The sequence below is a fragment of the Phodopus roborovskii genome, unplaced genomic scaffold, assembly GCF_943737965.1.
Source record: "Phodopus roborovskii unplaced genomic scaffold, PHOROB, whole genome shotgun sequence".
NCBI lineage: Eukaryota > Metazoa > Chordata > Mammalia > Rodentia > Cricetidae > Phodopus > Phodopus roborovskii.
Window position 1 is genome coordinate 2,608,832 of NW_026126651.1, and position 21,110 is coordinate 2,629,941.

The following is a 21,110-nucleotide window of genomic DNA, read 5'->3' on the forward strand; positions in this document are numbered from 1 at the left end:
CTTAAAGAACAAACAGCAAGCTTTCCGACCTCATCACTGGTAGCAGATGCCCTGACTGCCACGTTCATGCTAATCCCCGCAGGTGGCGCCACCTGAGCCTCCCAACGGGACCAACAAGGACTGCATTTCCCAGAACACTCTGCGCAGGCCTACAACTCCCCATAAGTCTCTCTTCCTCTAGGTTCTGGCACTCCAGCCAGGGAGGTAGCTTTGCCTACTCACTCCCGGTTCACCCCAATCCCGTTCCCTGTACCTTGCTGCTCCTCCAATCCCACGATGATCCTGCCTCAGTTTCCTCAGTGAGCCCCTGTGACGCCTCCCCTCTTCCCAGTGCCCCAGAAGGCAGTGCTGCGCGCGCAGCTCCCGTCCAGCCTCACAGAGGGGACGAGTCGCAGGTATTCCTGGACCATGGAGACATCCTCGCCGAGGGCGGCAGCCTGCGCTTCTGGGTGTGTCTGCAGCGCTGTGTGCAGCCGGGTGGGGTGGAACCCCGAGACTGCAGCCTGGCACGTGATGTGTGTGTGTGTGTGTGTGTCTTGTCTGATGTGTTGGTGTCCCTAACGGCCAGTTTCCATCCTTAGCTTTGTCAATCTTCTGTTGTGCACACGAGGCAGGTGACTGCCCCGCTCTGTGCCTCAGTTTCCTTAAGTTTCCTTACCTGTACATTGGGCATGATAAAAGCGCCTGTCTTGGGGGCTGTTGTGAGGATCTAAAGGTAATACTCTAAACGTCTGGCGCAGAGTAGACCCTGCTAAGAATAAATACATGAAATAAACTACGCTTTTGCATCTTTTGTGCTCATGTGTGTTGGTGTATGTGATGTGTGGCTGCAGTGCAGTAACGAGCCCTTGTAACCACGTCTAAAGAGTGTGTCCATTCGTGCTGTCTGTTTAGGTAGGTGGTGTGCATTTGTGTGTGATATTTGTGACTGTACTTTTGCACTGGGCATGTTTGTATCCCTGTTCTGTGTTTTTGTTTTTGCATAAATGGTGTGACTTTGCATGTATGAACTGTGTGTTCCTGTACGCTTATGTGTATGTGATGTGTGTTGTCCCTGGGGGGACATACCCAGTGCATACCCAGTGGCTACATGCATGCATGTGTTGTTTCTGTATGTTCACATATGTGACGGACCAGCCCGTGTCTGTGTGCATGCAAGTGTCTTTGCATGTATGAGCTAGAGATGTCTGTGTGCTCTTTGTTTCCTATGTGGAATATCAGTTTATGACAGCATGCTTCTTCATATCCCAAAGGGTCTGTGGATCTTCGTTATACCTCCTGTGTTTGGAGCTCCGTGGGGTGTGTGTGTGTGTGTGTGTGTGTGTGTGTGTGTGTGTGTGTGTGATGCTAGGACATTCCTGTATGGCTGGGTGAATCTGTCCCAACCAGAGGCTGGACTGCCTATGCCGTCTCTGTGTGGTCTGTCCCTGTGTCTTTGTGTGTGACGTGTCCGTGTCTCCGTCTGCTGACGGCTGTCCACCTTTGTATGTGATGCGCTTGTGAAGGCTCCCGTGACATGTGTCAGCTGTGTGTGGGCTGCGTGGGTTTGATATCTGCATCTTAGCATGTACCACATGTGTAGGCATCAGTGGTATGTCACAGTGGTGTCAGGGCCACGCACTGTGGACCCTGCCCCCCAACCCCCGCCAAAGGTCTGTTGGTCTCTCTGTCCCTCCTCCCCGTTTCTATTCTCCCCTCCCGCCTGGCAGCCATTGCAACCGGGAACCAGTTGCCATGACGACGTTCCCTCCTCCTTCCTCCCACCCTTCCTCTGACAGGCTCTCCGCTCCCCCAATCCCGATTGTCCTCGGGGGCGGGGCCCTCGTTCTCCCCCCCCATCTTCCCCTCCCCCCTACCCCAGCAACCCCGGCTCCCTAGCTCCTCTCCTCCGTCCGCCTCTCCATCCCTTCATCCGTCTGTCCTTTCGAGGAGGGGGAGGGGGGTACCTGAGCCCGTAAGCAGCCCCTCCCTCCCCCTGTCCTGCGTTTCCCGCCCCTCTCCTGGGCTGGGGGAGGCCAGGGTTGAGCGGGTCCCCATGGCTGGGGGCTGAGGGCCCGCCCCCCCTCCTCCCCAGCCGCGGATACCTCCACCTCCTTTCCATCCTGGACAAGATGCCTGCGCCCGGCGCCCTCATCCTCCTGGCGGCCGTCTCCGCCTCCGGCTGCCTGGCGTCCCCAGCGCACCCGGGTGAGTATGTCCAGCCGTCCGCGTCCCGCGCCCCACCCCCACCGGGCCAGCCTGGCACCTGTGCGCAGTCCCTGGGGACCAGCGGGTCTGCAGGGCCAGGGAGACCAGCCAAGGCGGGTGGGGAGTGGGCTGCGGGTCGAGTGCGTGCATGTGAGCGTGCATGTGAGCTCATGTGCACGCGAGTGCACACGGGTGCGCCAGGAGATGAAAGGCCACGGCCTTTGGGGGACAGAGACCCTATTTCTAAGGGGGACACAGCTCTGGCTTTGCAGAGTGCCCCCCCTCGGGGCCAAGGCTGTGGCTAGAGAACAAGCCTAGTGTCTTTAAAAGAAACAGTTCTCAGTCACCTTTCAGGCGTGGGGTGGGCAGGGGGTTCAGCTCCAGGCAAAAATCTTCGAGCAACCCGCAATTGGGAGGGGGTCATTGAAGCTATCCATGGAAGCATAGTATACATTCTCAGAGCTCCAGGCCTCACTATTGCTCGTCACTGGAATGTATCCAAATACGGGTTAGGGTATGCGCTTGAGGCGAGAGGTGGGGGGTGGGTCCCAGCTTGGGACGAAAAGAGGGACCCCACCCCCAACCACCTGGGTAGGTCTTAAACTACAACTCCCACAATACATCGGGTCACCCGGCCTCTCTGCCAAGGGACCCCTGGATGCGGAGTATCATGGGAGTTGTAGTCCAAGACTAGCCCAGGATGGGAGGGGCATGGAGTCCCGTAGCCAGTGTCTTGAAACCCAGACCCCAGCCCAGCCTTGTGCCCACAGATGGATTCGCTCTGAGCCGAGCCCCTTTGGCTCCGCCCTATGCTGTGGTCCTCATTTCCTGCTCCGGGCTGCTGGCCTTCGTCTTCCTCCTTCTTACCTGTCTCTGTTGCAAACGGGGTGATGTTCGTTTCAAGGTGAGGTGCCCTGGGATTAACCTGGGGAGAAAGACCCCAGCCAGCGAAGGAGCTGGAAGTCCCAGAGCACTCCCAAATCTGGGGACTTGGGATCCTCACGCTAGCGGAAATGGGGCTGAGATCTGAGGGACAGGTCTGTGAACTGTGGGACCGCAATTAGGGCAGGGCGCTGGCGTCTCAGTACCCTCCCGGTGCTCCCATTCTTCGCCTCTCGCACCCCAGGAGTTTGAGAACCCGGAAGGGGAGGACTGCTCTGGGGAGTACACCCCCCCTGCGGAGGAGACCTCCTCCTCACAGTCGCTGCCTGACGTCTACATTCTGCCGCTGGCCGAGGTCTCACTGCCAATGCCTGCCCCGCAGCCTGCACACTCAGGTACTGCCCCCTCCGCCCCAGGATCCTGCGGGCCCAGCACTGAGGACTTCCTTTCGTGGCTCAGGGAGGGCAGAGCCCTAGATGCATGAAAGTAACTTGTAGGGAGGCCAGACGCACCGTCTGGTAGAAAACCACAGATCTGGAGAATCCCGCAGGGTGGCCATGGTGCCATCAGCCTGGATCCCAACCTGGGAAGCCAGCCTATAAGCTGACTAACCAGTCTTGGAGCTAGGGCTGCAAAGGGAAGGGCTGATTGGACTCTGGATCTCATGGGCAGCCAATGAGGAGGCTGGACCCTGGCGTGGAATGTTGGAGACAGCCAATAAAAGGAGACTGCTGTCTACTCTGCTCTCAGACCCCACCCACTCTGGGGGTGTGGGGTATCCTGGAAAGCAGTGGAGTTGAGGGTCTCCCCTCCCGCCCCCCCCCAGACATCAGCACCCCCCTGGGCCTGAGCCGGCAGCACCTCAGCTACCTGCAGGAGATCGGCAGCGGCTGGTTTGGGAAGGTGAGGGTCTGGGTGGGAGGCAGAGGGGTATCCATCCATCTCTGGCCTGTGCTCCTTTCTGTGTCTTCCCCCATTTGTCATCTGCTCTTGGCCCCCCCAGCCCCCATGCCCCTCAGTCTCCCCTTTGCCTCCACCTCTCACCCACTCCCACCCACCTACCCCCACATCTGTCGGTCAGCGCCTCCCTCCTCACTCCATTGACCACTCCGCCTCGCCACCCGGCTCTCCACGCGTTCGTCAGTCTGTCCATCCTTCCATCCGTCCCTGCGTGCATCGGACTCTGGGCCTGTGAGTCTCTCACTCCGTGTCGGGTGGGGGAACCAGGGAGGTGGGACCTGAAGAGAAGGCCTGGAAGGAGGTTGGGGGTGTGGGGCGTATGGGGCGAGCCCGGGGCTGGGCTGGGCACAGGTCAGCATTGATCCCAGCACTCCTTGACCAGGTGATCCTGGGGGAGGTTTTCTCAGACTACACGCCAGCTCAGGTGGTGGTGAAGGAGCTCCGCGCTAGCGCAGGGCCCTTGGAGCAGCGCAAGTTCATCTCAGAGGCTCAGCCCTATAGGTAAGTCCATGGACAAAAGCAAAGTATCAGTAGAGGAGGTGATGTTTGGAAGTGGATAGAACCCAGTGTGGTGCCAAACCTGGTTTCCGTGTTCAGATTTCTTCCTGCTCTATGGCTGTGGCGCTGGGAGTTCCCTCCTGGGATCCTGGGTCTTCCCTAGACAGAGCTGGAGACAGCGTGGGGAAGGGGTGCCCAGGATGAAAGGGAACGCGTCCACTCTGAAACTCAGGGTCTTCATCCAAGTGTAAGACCACACCCACGTTATCACCTCCCTTCCCCGCTGTGAGAAAGACCTGTGAGCACCCTGCTTAGGCTTCCCTCCATTCTTACCACAGAATTGTGCTGGGTGATAGGAAGGTGTGTGGGGGATCATTAGAGTCTGGCCATCCTTGCTCCTAGACCTCCCATGACTCTTCCCCTGTGCTGCCAGGCAAAGGTTACAGCCCCCTCCAGCCCATAGACCCTGCACAGTCTGCTCCTATGATCTTGCCTCTGTCCTTCTGGCCTTAACCCCCCAACAACATACACACACACACACACACATACACACCACACACACATATACACACACCACACACACACAACATACAGCACACACACACCACACACATACAACATATAACACACAACACACATACACACACAACACACACATATCACACATACACACACAACATACAACACACACAACACACACACACAACAGACAACAGACACACACACCACACACACACCGCACACATACACACAACATACACCACACACCACACACACAACATACACACACATACATCCCACACACCACACACACCACACACATATACACAACATACAACACAGCACACACACACACACACACACCACCGCCACGCTCTGCAGCTACTCCCCTGCCTCAAGGCCTTTGCCGTTGCTTCTCCCCCTGTAGAACACTACTTCTTCTCTGCTGAACTGGGGTCAGCCCCCAGGCCCAGGTAAGAAGGGCCTTGTATAGGCATGGTGAGCTTTACCTGCAAATGGACTCAGAATGCTGAGGCAGGAGGATTGTAAGCTGGAGGCCAGCCTGGGCTACAGAAGGAGATCCTGTCTCAAAAAGTGTGTGTGTTGTTGTTGTTGTTGTTGTTATTATTATTATTTTGCATCGCTGCTTGCTGGTTGTCTTTCTCTCTCTAGACCAAGGCTCTTTAAATGTAAATAAAATGGAATCAGTCCAAAACTCACTGAGCCCAATGTAGGGGTTCAGCCCTGCCATCAGAACACTTGGGAAGCTGAAACAGGAGGATCTCTAGGAATTTGAGGCCAGCCTGGGCAACAGATGAATGAATTTCAATACTCATTTCTCGAGTGACACTTGCTACGTTTTGGGTGCACCACAACTGACCCGTGTCAGAAATCTCTATGGGACGGACAGCACAGGCTGTCAGGGTCTTCTCGGTCTCTGAGCACAAGTACTTCAAGTGCCACCAGCCCTCAGTAGATGTTTGCTGATCCGGACGTAGACTTGAACTCAGCTCCCAGCTGGACCACCCTCACTCCCCTCTGTCCCTTGTGTCTTCATTGTGCCTCACAGAGCTGCGGTGTAGCCCAGGCTTTCCTTATCCTCGTGCCATTTCTCAGGCTCCAGCACGTGGCACTCACTTTTCATGTGCTTTTAACCAAGTGACGCTAGCTGCTAGCGGTGTGAGGTTGTAATACAGACACTAGCCCAAAGGCTCTTGGCATCTGCTTGGCCTTGTTAGAGAAGGAATTCACCAACACTGGCCCCACTGTGTAGTGTCAGGATGAGAAGCTTTGTAACAATGACAGGGATACTTTCTTTCTTCCTTCCTTCCTTCCTTTCTTTCTTTCTTTCTTTCTTTCTTTCTTTCTTTCTTTCTTTTTGAGACAGGGTTTCTCTGTGTAACAGCCCTAGCTGTCCTGGAACTTGCTTTGTAGTCCAGGCTGGCCCGGAACTCACAGAGATCCCCCTGCCTCTGCCTCCTGAGTGCTGGGATGAAATCGTGCGCCACCACCACCCTCCCAGGGCTCCTTTCGAAGACTGAGGAGGCCTGATTCTGTAGGAGCCAGCAGTCTTGTAGAGCACTGTGGGAAGCTGGTTAAGACAGAGAATGGAGAGCACTAGCATTGGGCATAGCCAGCAGACCCAGCCAGGACAGAGGGTGGAAATCAAGTCAGGCATATGTCTAAGTGTTAGAATAAAAGCAACAATAATGGTAGGCCTAGTAGTGTACACCCACCATATAGCCCAGCCCTCTGAAGGCTGAGGCAGGAGGATTGTGTGCTCCCAGGCAGCCTGGGCTGCAGAATGAAACCCTATCTTAAATACACAGAATAGCGGAACCCACCCCTCGCCATGGCCTGCACAGCAAGCTTCCCACATGGCTCATATGGGGGTCACGCTGCCTCCGTCCAGCAGAGGAGGTGGGGGACCCTGGGACACTTGAAGGACTCAGACCCCGCGCAGGAGTGAATGACAGCGAAGCCACTTGGGAGACCAGCTAATAGCCTGTAACTCCAGCACTCACGTACCACACACATGTACACACAATTCTAACAGCATAAGGAAAAAGAAACAAGCACGAGGGGCTGGAGAGATGGCTTAGTGGTTAAGAGTACTGGCTGTCCTCTCAGAGGACCCAGGTTCAAATCCCAGCACCCACAAGGCAGCTCATAACTGTAACTTCAAGACCTGACATCCTCACACACACATACATGCCCGCAAAACACCAATGCACATAAAATAAAAATAAATAAGTTACTTTTTAAAAAAAGGAACGAGTGTGAAGGTGAGGCATGGGGATGCACACTTTTAATCCCAGCACGTAGGAGGCAGAAGCAGAATTTCTGTTTGGGGCCAGGCTGGTCTACATAGTGAGTTTCAGGACAGCCAGCTCTACATAGGGAGACCCAGAAAAAAAATTTTTTTTAAAGAAAATTGAGGAGAGAGTGTTCCCATTAGTGACCCAGGCCCAGGATGGTGCAAAGGCCCAGGATGGTGGTAAAGTGTAGCCTGACCAGTGAGTGAGGGTCTCCAGGGCATAAGGGGCTGTGAACATATCAGTGGCCTGGAGAAGGCTCTGGGGAGGTGAGGCAAGGTGGGATGGACACAGGCGGCTTCTTCTCTGTCCTTTAAAGGAGCCTGCAGCACCCCAATGTTCTCCAGTGTTTGGGCGTCTGTGTGGAGACCTTGCCTTTCCTGTTGATCATGGAGTTCTGCCAGCTGGTGAGGGGCTGGGGAATGGGAGGGCCAGCTGGGAGCCCGGAGCCCGGTTTGCTCTCAGGACTTGGGGTGGGGGTCTCATCCCTATGGTCACCGGGGTTCTTTTTCCTTTGCATATTTTTGGGGGCCAGGGATTGAATCCAGGGTGTCATGTGTGTGGGTCAAGCACGTGACCAATGAAGGTGACGCTTGGAGGGGCTGGGCAGCGTGGGGCAGAGGCTTCTTTGTGCTGAACTGCCTTTGTTTCCTTCCCAGGGGGACCTGAAGCGGTACCTCCGGGCCCAGAGGCCACCTGAGGGCATGTCCCCGGAACTGCCCCCTCGAGACCTCCGGACCCTGCAGAGGATGGGCCTAGAGATTGCCCGGGGACTGGCACACCTGCATTCCCACAACTACGTGCACAGGTGAGCCAGGTGGATCCACAGCAGGGGCACAGGGAAGAGGACGAAAGGGCCTGGCTCACCGAAGGCCTGAAGGAGCGGAGGGGAGGGGAGGGGGGAGGAGCCAAAGCGGAGGGACGTTAGCAAACAGACTGGGGGGTTTGGATCTGGCCTGTGGTCCCAGCACTCAGGAGGATTCCAGCAGGGTTGAGGCCAGCCTGGTCTACGTAGAAAGTTCCAGGACAGCCAAGTCTACGTACACAGTGAGACCCTGTCCAGAGAGAGAGAGAGAGAGAGAGAGAAGGGGGGAGGGAGAGAGAGGGGAGGGGGGAGGGAGAGAGAGAGAGAGAGAGGAGAGAGGGGAGAGAGCGTCAAGGGAAGAGCTCTGAGAGGAAGGGAGGAATCAGGAGAGAAGTGGCCACACTAGGTGAGGAGGAAGAAGAGTCGGGGAGGGAGGGCACAGAAGGGGCCAGCGCTTGCAGAAAGGAAGGCTGAGGTGTAGGTAAAGTGGGGAGTGAGGAGAGGAAGGAGTTAGTAGAAGGGGTGCTCAGGGGAGGAGCCAGGACAGGAGCAGGAAGAGCCACCAGAGGAAGATGAGGTGTCAGCACAGAGAAAGACCCAGAAAAAGAAGAGGACCAGGGCAGGCGGCGTGGGGTGGGGGGGTCAGGAGAGGAGGAACCTGCACCAGAAGATCAGGAGAGGCACTGCGGGGTGGGCGAGGCTCTTCCTCATCCCGCCCTCCCCGCCCCATCTCTGCCCCGCAGCGATCTGGCGCTGCGCAACTGCCTGCTGACTTCAGACCTTACTGTTCGCATCGGGGACTATGGGCTGGCCCATAGCAACTACAAGGTGGGCAGTGTGTGTGCGTGAGCCCGTGCCTGTGCACCAGTATGTGTCCCCTGCTGACCTGCTGACCCCGCCCGCCCCCAGGAAGACTACTACCTGACACCCGAGCGCCTCTGGGTGCCGCTGCGCTGGGCAGCACCGGAACTGCTGGGCGAACTGCATGGCAGCTTCGTGCTGGTGGATCAGAGCCGAGAGAGCAACGTCTGGTGAGGCCTCAGGTGGCGCCTGGGGGGTGGGGCGCCACTGCTCCCTGACCTCTGACCTCTGGCCTCCCATTCAGGTCACTGGGGGTGACGCTCTGGGAGCTATTCGAATTCGGGGCGCAGCCCTACCGTCACCTGTCTGATGAGGAGGTGCTGACCTTCGTTGTCCGCCAGCAGCACGTCAAGCTGGCCCGGCCCAGGCTCAAACTGCCCTACGCTGACTATTGGTAAGGCTTGACCCCGGGGTCAAGCTCAGGCCCAGACTTCCTGTGCCAGGCGCTGAGCACCTGCCACCTGCCTCCCTCTCAGCTTCCGCCTGAAGTGGGAACCCTGCCCGCCCTCTCCTCCCTGACCGGCGCCCCCTCCCTCGGTCTGTCCGCCCCTGGCTTTTGGCCTCTGCCCGCCCCCCACGGTCCCTCCCTTCGCCTCCCAGGTATGACATCCTGCAGTCTTGCTGGCGGCCGCCGGCCCAGCGCCCCTCGGCTTCTGATCTCCAGCTGCAGCTCACTTACCTGCTGTCTGAGCGTCCCCCCCGGCCGCCGCCGCCGCCCCCTCCCCGGGATGGGCCCTTCCCCTGGCCCTGGCCCCCCTCGCATAGTGCGCCGCGCCCGGGGACCCTGTCCTGCCAGTTCCCTCTTCTCGATGGCTTCCCCGGGGCTGACCCAGATGATGTACTCACGGTCACCGAGAGCAGCCGAGGCCTCAACCTGGAGTGCCTGTGGGAGAAGGCCCGGCGTGGGGCGGGCCGGGGCGGGGGTGCACCCCCCTGGCAGCCGGCCTCGGCGCCTCCTGCGCCCCACACCAACCCATCCAACCCCTTCTACGAGGCGCTGTCCACGCCCAGCGTGCTGCCCGTCATCAGTGCGCGCAGCCCCTCCGTGAGCAGCGAGTACTACATCCGCCTGGAGGAGCATGGGTCTCCACCGGAGCCCCTCTTCCCCAACGACTGGGACCCGCTGGACCCAGGCGTGCCAGGCCCCCAGGCCCCGCAGGCCCCCTCCGAGGTCCCCCAGCTGGTGTCCGAGACCTGGGCCTCCCCCCTCTTCCCCGCGCCCCGACCCTTTCAGGCCCAGTCCTCGGGATCAGGCGGCTTCCTGCTGAGTGGCTGGGACCCCGAGGGCCGGGGCGCTGGAGAGACCTTGGCCGGAGACCCTGCCGAGGTGCTTGGGGAACAGGGTACCGCACCCTGGGCCGAGGAAGAGGAGGAGGAGAGCTCCCCCGGCGAGGACAGCAGCAGCCTTGGTGGAGGACCCAGCCGCCGGGGGCCCCTCCCTTGTCCCCTGTGCAGTCGCGAGGGTCCCTGTTCCTGCCTGCCACTGGAGCGGGGGGACGCCGTGGCCGGCTGGGGGGGGCACCCTGCCCTTGGTTGTCCCCACCCCCCAGAGGACGACTCTTCCCTGCGGGCAGAGCGGGGCTCCCTGGCCGACCTGCCCCTGGTCCCCCCCACCTCGGCCCCTTCCGAGTTTCTGGACCCCCTCATGGGGGCCGCAGCGCCCCAGTACCCCGGGCGGGGGCCGCCTCCCGCTCCCCCCCCTCCGCCGCCACCTCCCCGGGCCCCCGCGGAACCGTCCGCGTCCCCCGACCCCCCGTCGGCCCTGGCCAGTCCAGGCTCCGGCCTGTCGTCTCCGGGCCCCAAGCCGGGGGACAGCGGCTACGACACCGAGACCCCTTTTTCCCCCGAGGGAGCCTTCCCAGGTGGGGGGGCGGCCGAGGAGGAAGGGGTCCCTCGGCCACGGGCTCCCCCCGAGCCACCCGACCCAGGAGCGCCCCGGCCACCCCCAGACCCGGGTCCCCTCCCACTCCTAGGGTCCCAGGAGAAGCCAACCTTTGTAGTTCAAGTGAGCACCGAGCAGCTGCTGATGTCCCTACGGGAGGATGTGACAAAGAACCTCCTAGGGGACAAGGGGTCCACACCCAGGGAGACAGGACCCAGGAAGGCGGGGAGAAGCCCCGCGAACAGAGAGAAGGGCCCGGGCCCGAACAGGGACCTGACATCACTGGGCAGCAGGAAGACAGTCCCCAGCTGGAACCCCCCGGTGAACGGGGTGACAGTGTTGGAGAACGGGAAGCCGGGAGCCCCGGACACGAAGGAGAAGGTGGAGAATGGCCTGGAATCTCCCGAGAGAGGAGAGAAAGCCCTGGTGAATGGGGAGCCGATGTCCCCAGAGGCCGGGGAGAAGGTGCTGGTGAATGGCGTTCTGATGTCCCCAAAGATCGAGGAGAAGGTGGCAGAGAATGGGGTCCCGAGGCTGCCCAGGAACAAGGAGAGGCCGCCAGAGACTGGACCTCGGAGAGCCCCAGGGCCCTGGGAGAAGATGCCCGAGACTGGGGGTCTAGCTCCCGAGACCCTGCTGGATCAAGCCCCTGTACCCTTCGAGGCAGCCTTGCCCCAGAACGGCTTGGAGACGGTCCCTGGCCAGCTTGGCCCAGTCCCCAAGAACGGGAACCCGGATCCCGGGACCGAGTGGAGAGTCCACGAGACTGGGGGGGCACTGAGAGCCCCGGGGGCTGGGAAGCTGGACCTCGGGAGTGGGGGCCAAGCCCAGGGGGGCGCGGGGATGGCCCCCGCCGGCGGCCCCGCAAGCGGCGTGGACGCAAAGGCCGGATGGGTAGACAGCTCGAGACCACTGCCACCTCCGCCACAGGCACTGGGGACCCAGCAGAGGAGGCCGGAGCCAGTGCCCCCGAAAGCCAGGCCGGAGGTGGACCCCGAGGAAGAGCCAGGGTTCCAAGACAGCAGGCTCGGAGAAGACACGGCCCCCAACGTCGGCGAGGACCCCCCCAAGCTGGAGAAGAAGGGCCCCGAGATGCCGCGCTTGTTCTTGGACTTGGGACCCCCTCAGGGGAACAGCGAGCAGATCAAAGGTGAGAAGGTGCTAGGCCAGAGGAGGTCGGGAGGGAGAGCTGAGTAGGCGGGGCACTATGAATGTCCCTGTACCTGGGGCCTAGCCTTGGCTGTGTCCCCATCCGTATTCCTAAGAACAGGTCTTTACCGCTCTGGGCCTCAGTTTCTCCCACCTGCCAAGAATGGATGACAGAGAAGCCTGTGAGCCAGCGGCAGTCCTTAGCAAGCCCTTCCTTAGCTGTGCCTGAATTGTTACCCTGGAGCTCTGTGATTTAGTGGTGGTGGAAGCCTGTCTTTGTTATTTAAGCTTGTGTAGATGGGTTTCCAAGTCCGGAACCGGAAGGCACCCAGAAACAGAAGAGGGCTGGGGGCAGGTAGGGAAAGTGTCCTGTGTAGGAATAGCCGCTCCCTGGAAGGCTGTGGATGTCCAAATTTGCTACTTTTTCTTATTAGATCAGTGTTCTGGATGCTTGAACGGTTGTAGCCTGCTCAGAGGTCTGCTGCTGCTGGTCAGGGTCTCGAGAGGACTCCTATAAGTGCAGAGTAGCCAAAAGTGGTGTCCTGTGCGGTGTCTGTAATCCCAGCACTTGGCAGAGTGAAACAAAAAGCTTTGATTTGGAGGACAGCCTGGGCTACATATCGAGTTCCAGGCCAGCCAGAGATACATAGTGAGATCCTGTCTCAGACAAAGCAGGAGAGTTGGTGAGATGGCTCAGTCGATAAAGTATTTTGCCTTGCAAATTTGAGGAACTGATCCCCAAGAGCCACATAAAAAAACCAGGTGTGGTTTAAAAAAAAAAAAATAGTTCGGGGCAGTGGAGATAGAAGTGTTAGTTAGAGCTCCCTGCTCGCCGCTCCAGCATAATTGGTGAGCTCAAGGCCAGTGAGTGGCCCTCTCTCAAAGGATGTGGGTGTACTGAGCAGGACACCCAAGGATGTCCTCTGCCCGATGCACACACAGGCAGCGTGGCTCAGCAGTTAAAGGCACTTGCCACCAACCCTGACGCCCAGAGTTTGATTCCCAGGGCCATGGTTGAAGGAGAGAACTGAGCCCCATAATTGTTCCCTGACTACCACAGACGTGCTGTTGTGTATGCATGCCTACACACATACATAAATACATGCGCACACACACGCACACACAATTTAGAGTAAGCAATGGGTTTCCCGTGGCTGGACCCCAGAGGGGCTCAGGCCTTGCCCTGACCCATTCTGGTGGGCAAGTATTGAGGAGCCACGGAGAGGCTAGAGCAGAAACGTGAGCCACACGTGACACCTTAAGAGACATGGTGTCCACCCAAGTTCCTGAGACACTGTGGAGCATACTGTCCTCACTGGCACCCCACCCACCAGGGTTATGTGACACTATTGGCTGAAGTAAGATGTCTCAGAGTCTGGGTTGGCTCAGGGCTGCTGGGTAAAAAGAGGCTAGGAATGGCTTACTTTTTTCCACGCAGGGAAACTCCTCTCCATTCTTTAAAACCCTACACAAACTTCCCCTTCCCCTGGAGTGATTGCCAAAGCCTCTCCCGCCAACCTATTGTGCCTGCCCACCCACCTCTTGACAGCACTGTGGCTACAGCGCGTGGCTCTCTCCCATGCTACTGCCCTAAAAGGGCACCTTTTGAGCAGAAGTGAAGAAGGCTAGGAGCGGAGTGGATGGCAGGTCAAGGGTCGAGGTGGGCACTAGCTTGGCACATAGAGAGCAGCAGCAGTCAGTGAAATGTGGCTGCAGGAGAGGCCTCTCCACAGTGCCTGAAGCTGATTTGCTTATGCACTGACGGAGGAAAGAGCGGCCCTTTCCTTTTGCCTGGGAGGTGGCCCAGAGAGGAGGATGTGCCTGCCTAGGGACACGGTGAGATAGGCCTGGATGGGAAGTGGCCTTGGGGACCTCTGGGGCAGAGAAAGTGCTGGGAGGTGGCAACCAAGGGCCAGGCAGGGAAGAACTTCCCTTCTGTAGGAAGCATTGGTTCGTTGACCCCGGAGATTGTGAGCGTGCCAATCTGCACAGACCAAAAGCTGAGTGTGCACCGTTTTGGTCCGAGGTCGGGTACACTCACCAGGGCTGAACTGCTGTGCTAGGAAGGAGACTGTGGCCAAAGCAGATGTGCCTGCTTCCTAGCGGTGGCTCTGCTCTGGGGACGTTACATACAGATGTTGAGAGGGACCAAGAATAGGGAGTCGTGACTGAGGTGGGGACAGACTGCAGAGACCAGCTGGGCCCAGGTGCTGTGGGAGAAGCCTGTTGCTTTGGGTGCTGAGATGGTGCATTGCCTTGGGGGGGTCTCTCTCTCTCACTCTGCACACAGAGAGACCCCAGGACCCCCCCAGAACAATCTCTCACTCTGCACACAGAGAGACCCCAGGACTCCCCCCAGAACAATCTCTCACTCTGCACACAGAGAGACCCCAGGACTCCCCCCAGAACAATCTCTCACTCTGCACACAGAGAGACCCCAGGACCACCCCCCCAGAACAATCTCTCACTCTGCACACAGAGAGACCCCAGGACTCCCCCCCCCAGAACAATCTCTCACTCTGCACACAGAGAGACCCCAGGACCCCCCCCAGAACAATCTCTCACTCTGCACACAGAGAGACCCCAGGACTCCCCCCAGAACAATCACTCTGCACACAGAGAGACCCCAGGACTCCCCCCCAGAACAATCTCTCACTCTGCACACAGAGAGACCCCAGGACCCCCCCCCAGAACAATCTCTCACTCTGCACACAGAGAGACCCCAGGACTCCCCCCAGAACAATCACTCTGCACACAGAGAGACCCCAGGACTCCCCCCAGAACAATCACTCTGCACACAGAGAGACCCCAGGACTCCCCCCAGAACAATCACTCTGCACACAGAGAGACCCCAGGACTCCCCCCAGAACAATCACTCTGCACACAGAGAGACCCCAGGACTCCCCCAGAACAATCACTCTGCACACAGAGAGACCCCAGGACTCCCCCCAGAACAATCTCTCACTCTGCACACAGAGAGACCCCAGGACCCCCCCCCCCAGCACACAGCTGCAAAAAGAGCCTGACCCTGTCTCCAGGGCAGGAGCTCACCTGTCTCTCCCCTTGCAGCCAAACTCTCCCGGCTCTCGCTGGCGCTCCCTCCGCTCACGCTCACGCCGTTCCCGGGCCCGGGCCCGCGGCGGCCACCTTGGGAGGGCGCGGACGCAGGGGCGGCTGGCGGGGAGGCCGGCGGGGCGGGGGCGCCGGGGCCAGCGGAGGAGGACGGGGAGGACGAGGACGAGGAGGACGAGGACGAGGAGGCGGCGGGCTCTCGGGGCCCCGGGAGGACGCGGGAAGCCCCAGTGCCCGTCGTGGTGAGCAGCGCCGACGCGGACACGGCCCGCCCGCTGCGGGGGCTGCTCAAGTCTCCACGCGCGGCCGACGAACCCGAGGACAGCGAGCTGGAGAGGAAGCGCAAGATGGTCTCCTTCCACGGGGACGTGACCGTCTACCTCTTCGACCAGGTGAGCGGGACCGCAGGGATCCCCCGGTGGCCCCGGGAATGGCCCGGGGTAGAGGGACACGCCTTCGGGCGCCCTGCCCTGCGAAGCCCGGTCAGTGGGTGGGGCCCCAGGGAGGTGGGGCCGAGTGGGCGGGGCCTGAGGCGCTCGGGGGCGGGGCCGGGTTGGGTGGGCCGAACCTGGAGGAGTAGGACCAGGGATGGGGTAGGGGCTTGTGATACATAGGGGCCTGGAGAGCTAGGAGAGACCTGAGGAATGTTGGTGCCTCTAGAAGGCTGTCAGGTAGCAGCCTAGACAAGTTAGGAGAAAAAAATAGAGATTAAATACTGAAGAGAATGGGGTAGGGTCCAGATCCGCTGAGGTTCGGAACCTAGTGCTCTGGGGCCTCTGTGGAGTTGACTAATTTAATTTTTAATAGTGTATGTTTGTGTATATTCACGGATGTGGGTGCCATAGGCCTCGAATGCCTTGGGTGGCTGGGTAACAAACCCTGGTCATTTGGACAAGGGCTATACTTCTTAGCCTCCAACCATCTCCAGCCGCTTGGGTTTGGGCTTTAGATGGGGTCGATCTTATCACGTGGAGGTTTAAGATGGAGTTGGCTTGGCTTGGGAATCCTGCTTTCAGAAGGCAGGGGACAAGACAATTTCTAGGTTTTTTGTTTGTTGGTTTGGTTTTGAGACAGGGTTTCTTTGTGTAGCCTGTAACTGTCCTGGAACTCGCGCTGTAGACCAGGCTGGCCTCGAACTCACATAGACACCCAGTGACAATCTCTAGTCACAAGCCAGCCTGATCCGAACAGAGTACAGGGCAGCCAGGGCTACATATCAAAACCCTGTCTCAAACAAATGAACAGACACATTAGAAAACAAAGTAACCAGCCCTTGAAACCTCACACTGCTGAAAAGAAAAGCTGAGGTCTTATGGACGGACTGTCTGAGGTCAGGTCTGAGATGGTCGAGGATAACAGGGTCAGGCACTGGGTTCAGGGACCTGGGATGCCACAGGATGCCAAAGTGGGACTTTTTGATTTGATTTTTGAGACAGGGTTTCTCAGTGTAGCCCCAGGTGTCCAGGAATACACTCTGTAGACCAGGCTGGCCTAGAACTCAGAGATCCACCTGCCTCTGCTTCCCAAGTGCTGGGATTAAAGGTGAGCGCCACCTTGCCCATCTCAAAGTAGAACTTTGGGGTGGGGGCTGGGGTCATTGTCTGTTGGTGTTCCGCTGGGGTTAGGGATTGGGAGGGCCACAGGAGCAGACTGTTCAGTTCTCAGACGCAGTTTGGATCTCTGCAGCCCAGATCTTGGAGGTGGTGGTGGCATGGGGTTTAGAACTGCATCTTGGGTTAAGGGCTCTAAGTGCAGGCTGAATTTAGGAAGCAAGAGGGAATTTCTGAGCTGGGTAGGGCTTCACAGTCAGGTTAAAGAACAAAGACCAGGGTGAGCATAAGGCTGGTCTGAAGCTTCGAAGGCAGGTGAAGGTTACTGTATGCTGTCAGTAATTACAGGCTGGGGTGCTAAAATCCCCAGCAATATAGTCTGATTTTATTGCTCCTTGGAGATCCTGTGGTTGAGATGTAACAATTCCTTCCCTGTCGTTTCTTTCCCTTGCTTTCACAGGAGACTCCAACCAACGAGTTGAGCGTTCAGGGCACCCCCGAGGGGGACACGGACCCATCAACGCCCCCAGCGCCCCCGACGCCTCCCCACCCCACCACCCCAGGAGATGGGTTTCCCAGCAACGACAGCGGCTTTGGTGAGGGGCGGAGCCCACGGCTTGGGAAGGGAGGGGCCTTATTATGCAATGGGCGTGTCCTGTGGGGAGGGCGGGGCTGGCCGGGGAGGCTCCAGCCCGGGAGAGGTCCAGCCTGGGAGGAGCGCGCGGGGGCGGGAGGTATCGTAAGTGGGAGGGTCGGGGCTTTGCTGGAGGTGGGGCTAACGTCAGCCTTGGACTGGTCTGCAAGACTGGTGTCTCTAAGGCTGGTCCACTCTTTCCCTAGGCGGCAGTTTCGAGTGGGCGGAGGATTTCCCCCTCCTCCCCCCGCCCGGGCCCCCCCTGTGCTTCTCCCGCTTCTCCGTCTCACCTGCGCTGGAGACCCCGGGGCCTCCCACCCGGGCTCCCGACGCCCGGCCCGCAGGTACAGTGCTTCCTGCTGGACCCCGCCCCAACCCGTCCCCAGTCTGCCCTCCCTTGCCTAATAACTTTCCTGTCCCTCTCTCTCCTGTCCCTCCACCCAGTTATACCGACACCTCAGCTCAGACCAATTGGTTCCCATCCACAGCCTTGGATGGTTGCTTCTGTCGCTTAGCCTCAGTTTCTTCTTCAAGGATCCCCACGTGCGCTCCCTCCTGCCCATTTCTGAGCTCAGACACCTTGCTGGATCTCCATCTCCTCTCCAAGGGCACTTAAAGCCCACAGAGGATATGGTAGACCCTGCCAGAGACAGGAGTCACTATAGCATCAGCGAGCTCACAGCGACCTGCCACTTTGCAACTGGCTCAATCCTCACTGCGATACTGGAGTGGATAGTAGTCCCATCATTTTATGGAGAGGAGAACCGAGGACTCAGTGTGGAGCTGGCCCTGAGTGCTGCCCCCTAGTGGTTAGCATCTGTTGAGCCCTTGTGCTCTTGGAGCTAGCCACTCGGTTGTCCCCCTGCTGGCCACCGTATTGAACGCCCAGGATTGGCCCTGACTTTTCAGGGATGTAATGTGGGCCAGTCAGTGTCCTTCTCTGCCTCGGCGTCCTCATCCATAGAATGGGGGTGATAGTGGATTACGCTCCTGAGTGTTACGATGGGCGTTCGGCCTGGAGCTTGTGTGATGGTGTTCCTGAATAAAGGCTGAGGGCAGTACAGTTTAGCTAGTTCAAGGAACAGAAGACAGGCCAGGGTACCTGGGGCTTCTGCGGGTGCAGATTCAGAGTGAGGTGAAGGGATGGGACAGAGTGAGGTGAAAGGATGGGACAGATTTTTTAAAAAATGATTTTATGTGCATTAGTGTTTTGCTTATATGTATGTTTGTGTGGGCACAGGGTCCCTCAGAATGGAAATAACAGACAGTTGTGAACTGGGTTCTGGGAACTGAACCTGGATACTCTAGAAGAGCATCCAGTGCTCTTAACCACTGAGACATTTCTCCAGCCCCAGGATAGGACAGATTATAAATGACCTGCGGCCTGGTGTGGTAAACGCCTTTAATCCCAGCACTTGGGAGGCAGAGGAAGGTGGATCTCTGAGTTTGAGGACAGCCTGGTCTAGAGTGAGTTCCAGGACGACCAGTGGCACACAGAGGAAACCCTGTCTTGAAAAACCAAAATGTATAATATTAATAATTAATAAATAAACAAAGGACTTGAACTTTGCCAGAGGATGCTAGTGAACGATGAAGGATTGTAAGCAGCGGAGGGGCTGTGGCCTGAGGATGGAAGGAAAATAGAGGATGGGTGTGGGGGCAGAGGCTGGGAAAGAGTCCAGGCAGGAGCTAGGCATAGGGAGAGAGAAGCAGAGTAGAGTCAAGGAAAGCCAGGATTGGGACTGCGTCCCCCAAGTCATCCCCAGGAACACTGGGCAGGGGGTGGGGACACTAGCTAGATAGTGACTCAGGGCCATGGCTGGCAGGATGACCTCATTGTTCGTCACCGGGAGTGACACGGAGCCCCAAATCCTTGGCTGCTAGCACAGGCATGGGTGAGGTGCCCCTGGGCACTCCTGTGTGCCCATCTTTACACCAGGTTCTGAGTGAGGAATCATCCCATGCACTTGGCCAGGCCCCCAGCACAAAACTGTGACCAAGGGCTGACCTTTGCCCCACTGGCCCTGGTGTGCTAGATCCAGAGAATGAGTCAGGCTGTTAAGGTATTTGGGGAGAGAAGGTGCTGTGTGATAGACTGGTCCATACTCCTATGCAGCGGAGGTACAGGCAGACACAAGGTCCTTCCCCAATAACTGGAGGGACAGACGTTAATACTCAATACCAGAGTGGGTATCTGAGGGAAAACCCAGGAAGCAAATGGAAGCCCAGGATGTCCAAGGGTAACAAGATAATCAAGATTGGTTGTGAAAGGACTCTAAAGAGGGTACCTGAATTACCTGGGAAGAGCGTTGTAGACACTGGGACAGCAGATGCAGAGACCCTGGGGTATCACGGTACTGGAGCATTTGAGGCCCATGTCGCTGGAGCAGAGGGATGGATGAGGACGGGGTGGGATGGGCATGGTGCCTTCACTTTGGATGAGTTGGAAGCCACAAACCTGTCTCCCTTGATGATTCCCATCCTTTCTCTACTCTTTTTATCCTCAGGCCCCGTGGAGAACTGACTCCCCAAAGACCCAGTCCCTTCGCACCCCAAGAAGAGGGTTTGCGAGCAGAATCCTGTGTGGACGATGGAGCCATTGCCCGTGACACTGGCACAGCCTCTGGGGAGACGCCTGAGGCTGCGCCCTCCCCCTCCTCCACCATGTGCCAAACAGGAGGCCCAGGCCCTCCGCCCAGCCCCCCAGATGGGTCCCCTGACCCCCCTGACCCCCTCGGAGCCACATGAGGCAGGAAGCTCCATTGCCGGATAGCCACGCTTCTTGGGACTGAACTGAACTCTTGGGCCCGGAGCCCCTGGCACAGCGGCGGTCCCTCCTGACCCACTCCTGGCCTCGCGAGGGCCACTGGCTTCAGGAACCTGGGCCCCAGTCTTGCGTCTCCCCTCACCCCCGAGCCTGGCCCCCGGAGGGGGTCTCTGATTCCAACCTTCGCGTGACATTTTCACATTATTTAAAAAAGACAAAAAACAACTTTTTGGAGGAAAGTGGGGCCTCTGTTTGTTTGGGGAGGTGGGAAGAAGATGCCAGGAGACACTGTTTGGAAGTCACTGTCCTTTCCTCCTAGCCCTAAGGCGAGGTGCCCGCGCAGTGCTGGGGCTTGCCGGCCTTTCCATTCCCTGTCCTGGGTCTGCTCCTTATAGCCCCTGACATTGATGGCAGCCACTCTTCCCTGTGCCGTAAGGAGTCACTGATGGCTTGAGACCAAGTAGTTGTGGTGGTAACCATGTTCCTGCATGGTCTGGAAACTCACAGGGCAGGCCAGGTGGTGCTGGTGGGAAGGAGCTCAGAACCGATTTGCTGAAACTCAGCTGAGTCATCTGCTAGCCGCTGCCTGCCTGCCTGCCTGCCTGCCCACATTGGCCTGACTCAGTGTGCTCACACCTCCTGGGCAGGCACACCGATACTGTCTCTATGTGCGCGTGCATGCACACGCATGCACACAGGCACACGCATGCGCGCGCGCACACGCCTCTGGCCCTGGACAGTTGTCCTTTGCCTGCCGAAGTGCTCCCGTTCCTCTCTGACTCTGCTGCCTTGGTTTCTTCCTGTCTCTGTGTTCTCCTGTTGTGTGCCCAGTGCTTCTCTCTGCCTGAGTTACACCGTCCTCCCTCCCTTCTTCCTGTGGCTGCCTGTTCCTTGGCCTCCCTGTGGCTGTCCCTGTCTCTGCCCTAGGATCCCTCATTCCACCTCTTGGGGACCAGATTTTTTGGTACATAAAGGGAATGGATTTGCATGGTGGGTGGGAGAAGGCAGGGCAAGGGGCAGATTTGAGCAGGACGGTGTACTCTGGTT

General features: G+C 58.4%; 1 protein-coding gene across 4 annotated transcripts; it reads left to right on the forward strand.

Moving 5' to 3' along the window:
- The first annotated feature begins 188 nt into the window (after positions 1–188).
- Lmtk3 (lemur tyrosine kinase 3) lies at positions 189–19,959 on the forward strand. 4 transcript variants are annotated; one of them, XM_051174400.1, is made up of 16 exons: positions 189–449; positions 2,075–2,187; positions 2,958–3,091; positions 3,314–3,464; positions 3,896–3,972; positions 4,412–4,530; positions 7,663–7,750; positions 8,003–8,151; positions 8,892–8,976; positions 9,058–9,179; positions 9,254–9,403; positions 9,610–12,041; positions 15,110–15,504; positions 17,123–17,258; positions 17,503–17,640; positions 19,804–19,959. In XM_051174400.1, the coding sequence occupies exons 1-16, from the start codon at positions 409–411 to the stop codon at positions 19,818–19,820; spliced, it is 4,347 nt and encodes a 1,448-aa protein (XP_051030357.1). In that variant the 5' UTR covers positions 189–408; the 3' UTR covers positions 19,821–19,959. The 4 variants fall into 4 exon arrangements, with proteins under 4 accessions (XP_051030357.1, XP_051030359.1, XP_051030358.1 ...); XM_051174402.1 differs by having other exon boundaries at positions 189–395; XM_051174401.1 differs by lacking the exon at positions 189–449 and adding an exon at positions 1,829–1,954.
- The last annotated feature ends 1,151 nt before the right edge of the window (positions 19,960–21,110 follow it).